The sequence below is a fragment of the Astatotilapia calliptera genome, chromosome 8, assembly GCF_900246225.1.
Source record: "Astatotilapia calliptera chromosome 8, fAstCal1.2, whole genome shotgun sequence".
Lineage (NCBI taxonomy): Eukaryota > Metazoa > Chordata > Actinopteri > Cichliformes > Cichlidae > Astatotilapia > Astatotilapia calliptera.
The window spans coordinates 8,669,848-8,673,188 of NC_039309.1; the positions used below are offsets into that span (position 1 = coordinate 8,669,848).

The 3,341-nt window shown below is 46.4% G+C and overlaps 1 protein-coding gene across 3 annotated transcripts; it reads left to right on the top strand.

The window, feature by feature from the left end:
* Nucleotides 1–119: 119 nt before the first annotated feature.
* srsf2a (serine and arginine rich splicing factor 2a) lies at nucleotides 120–3,341 on the top strand. Of its 3 annotated transcripts, none has more exons than XR_003273208.1 (4): nucleotides 120–691; nucleotides 1,025–1,373; nucleotides 1,731–2,364; nucleotides 2,864–3,341. XR_003273208.1 is itself a non-coding variant. In XM_026178292.1 (2 exons), the coding sequence occupies exons 1-2, from the start codon at nucleotides 339–341 to the stop codon at nucleotides 1,347–1,349; spliced, it is 678 nt and encodes a 225-aa protein (XP_026034077.1). In that variant the 5' UTR covers nucleotides 125–338; the 3' UTR covers nucleotides 1,350–3,341. The 3 variants fall into 3 exon arrangements, 1 of the variants encoding a protein (XP_026034077.1); XR_003273209.1 differs by having other exon boundaries at nucleotides 121–691; nucleotides 2,275–2,364; XM_026178292.1 differs by having other exon boundaries at nucleotides 125–691; nucleotides 1,025–3,341.

The following is a 3,341-nucleotide window of genomic DNA, read 5'->3' on the forward strand; positions in this document are numbered from 1 at the left end:
TCATGGAACAAAGGCAGAAATAACGGTCTGCAGTCGCCGTTACAAGTAACCTCCTGTCCACAGGGGGCAGTGTAGCGTTAAAGTGACTCTTGGGACAGCCAATCAGAGGAAGCCAACACGGGCGCAAAGAAAGGGGAAAAGGAAGGGTCCTTGCCGCCATTTCACGTGAAAAACAGCGCGGTGAAAGAAACGAGCAGAGCGATACTATCAGAAAAACAGCGAGATTTCAAATTCAGTTCATCAGCTACAGCTTTAACTAGCATTGTAGCGGATTAATAGCACGCTAGGGTCTAAAGGTTTTTGTCCTAATTGGCCTGCTTAGTTGTCTGGAGAAGAAAATGAGCTACGGAAGGCCGCCGCCAGACGTTGAGGGGATGACCTCCTTAAAGGTGGACAACCTGACTTACCGAACTTCGCCGGAGACTCTGCGCCGAGTTTTTGAGAAATACGGCCGTGTGGGAGATGTGTATATCCCGCGGGACAGGTACACCAAGGAGAGCCGAGGCTTCGCTTTCGTGCGGTTCCTCGACAAGCGCGACGCCGAAGACGCAATGGACGCCATGGACGGCGCGCTGCTCGACGGGCGGGAGCTTCGGGTTCAGATGGCTCGATACGGAAGGCCGCCAGACTCCATGTACAGCCGGAGAGGCCCTCCGCCACGGAGATACGGATACGGACGCAGAAGCAGAAGGTAATTTAGGTCGTTAGTTTAGCGCAAGGGACTGTTTACACTCAGCTGTTTGCAAAGCACATGGTGACCTAAACGAAAGTAGTTAGCATTCTTCCACTATTTATGTTTACCAGCCAAAGATTGCCTGGTAATCCTCACTGACAAGGTGGCTAGAGCGCAAGGTAGTTTACAAATGCATTATTTGGTATAAATAGTTGTTGGTAACTTAAATATATTGTTTAGTCGTGAATGAAAACAGAAAAAAAATTACTTTCACTTTTTCCTATTTAAAAAAAGCTGTAGGACCTTTACTGGCTAAGTTGTTATATTGTTTCTCTCTCTCTTTGTCTGTAGCCGTTCAGCCAGTCCTCGCCGTCGAAGACGTAGCCACAGCCGGTCCAGGAGCAGAAGCCGCTCTAGATCTAGGAGCCGCCACCACTACAGCCGCTCCAGGTCCCGTTCCTACTCCAGGTCAAGGTCCAAGTCTAAGTCCAAATCCAGAACCCCTCGGCGAAGCAAGTCAAAGTCGCCCTCCAGATCTCGGTCCCGCTCCAGGTCCAAGTCAAGGAGTCGAACCCCAGCTTCCAACAGAGGGTCCAGGTCAAAGTCGAAGTCCAGGTCCAGGTCCAAATCCAAGAGTAGACCTAAATCCCCAGAGGACACCGGAGCAGAGTCTTAACCCAAATGCAGATGCAACATGACGGTATAAAGGGGAAAGGGTGGCTTATATTATTAGTTTCAATTATACTAACTAGGGTGGTAATCAGCACCAGTTGGGTTTGTGTTCTGCAGTCTTTGACATTATGGCCATTTACATACAAAGGTCTGCAGAATCCCTGATATTTGTGTTATTTAAATAAGAGTTGGACTGTTGTAGCCAACAGTCCTAGTTCTGTGTGTGCTTTACTTTGCTTGCATGTCCAGCCAATCTAAAGCATGCACAGGCAATGGGAGATTGGGATATTTGTTGAGTATGTATGGGAGGGAGTGGGTGGTTGGGACGTGTGGGGGGGTGCTTCACTCAAAACGTTCACCTAAATGTGGAATTCTTTCCTCCAAGCTGCGGAGTCCTGTTTGCAAAGGGAGGAGGAGATGGGGGTGTTGCAGTGTGAGAGCAGTTAGTGTGTGACCCGCCCATGTGACCTGCCTGTTGCTGAGAGCGATGGCAGGTACTAAGGAGCAGGTCAACAAGGCAACGGTGGTTGCTATGGAGCAGGTCGTCATGGCGGTGGTTCGGGCTGTCAGTTGGTGTATGAGGTGGTGTGGTGAGGTACGTTCACAGGGACCACAGGCAGATGCACTGTGGTGTCCTCCGCCTCTCACAAAGGGAACGGACCCCGAGGTTTGTTTTTCAAATATGCCCGAGTGTAAGAGACTTGTTAGAGCTAGTTTTGGGGAGAGGAAGCGTGTTTTTGTTTTTTAACTATTGTGACAATAAATAGAAATGTTAGGCTTATTAAGAGAAATTAATGTCCATAGAGCCAGTTTGATGTGTCAGGAGAAAGATCAGTACAGAATTACATGTTATAATCCAGGTCAGCTGCAGGAGTTGATGTAACTTCTGGGTTTGGCTCTTGCTAACTCTGTTCTGTCTTTCCTTCCAGATCTCAAATGATTGATGCTATGCTGAGGACATCAGGAAGAGTCTCAGATTGAAGTGGACTCAAATATTGCCACTGAATGCAGACTCAAAGGTTATTGGAACTTGGTCTAACATGTTTTAAATGTCTAATTTGACTTGATCTACCTAAACAAATTCTGTAAATTTGGCATGATTTATCATTGTTTGTAAAGCTGAGCTTATTCAAAGGTATTTGTGAGGGTTTTTTTTTTTCTTCCTTCATTTAAATTTTCTTTTTTCACTTTGATTTTTACACTTAATTACTCTGAACTAAAGATTTTCCTCCAGTGAAAACCCTTGTTTACACACCCTTCCCAGTTAGCTATGGAAAGTTTGAAGTTGCTTAAAAAAAAAAAAAAAGAGGGGGGGTGTTATTCAGTGTATTTACAGCTATGTTTTACCACTCTTACTTGGAAAATGGCTTGTTGTTCAGTGACAAGCAACCCACTTAATTTGTGACTTGCTAATCCAGCAGCATGCATTTTTCTTTTCTGTCAATTTTTTTTTCTGTCTGGTTAAAGTTGCTTTCCTATGACTCTAACCCTCTTTCTTGTGTATCTTTTGTGCACTAGGCGCAGTTGTGTAGCAGTTGAATAATGCTGGTTAGCTGTTAAGATGCGGTGCAGTGCGGTGGTGACATGGTGTGGCGTGTTGCGGTGCTGAGTGCCCGGTGTGTTCCGGGGCTCGACCCTCCGCTGCTGTTTGCCGGTTTGTAAGCTCACAGGTGTGGCAGATCATCCATCCTCTCCTGTCTTGTGACTTCACCTTCCCTCCATGTGCTGTACAGATCCTCTTCTTTCTTTTCTTTTTATTCTCCCTCCTCCTTCCCCCCCCCCCCCCCCCCCCCCCCCCCTTGCTCCTCTCTATGGTTTATCAACTGTTGATAACTGGTCTTGGTCTTTGAAAGTGGTTCCAGTGGGACTCTTAGTTGAAGGGTTTCAAGGGCAGTTCTGCCTGCTTCATGATGTGTATTGCATTCCTCTGTGAACCTCTCAAATGTCTTGTAAGTGCTTACGGTGAATGCTAATAAACATTTTTGTTTAAAATAAA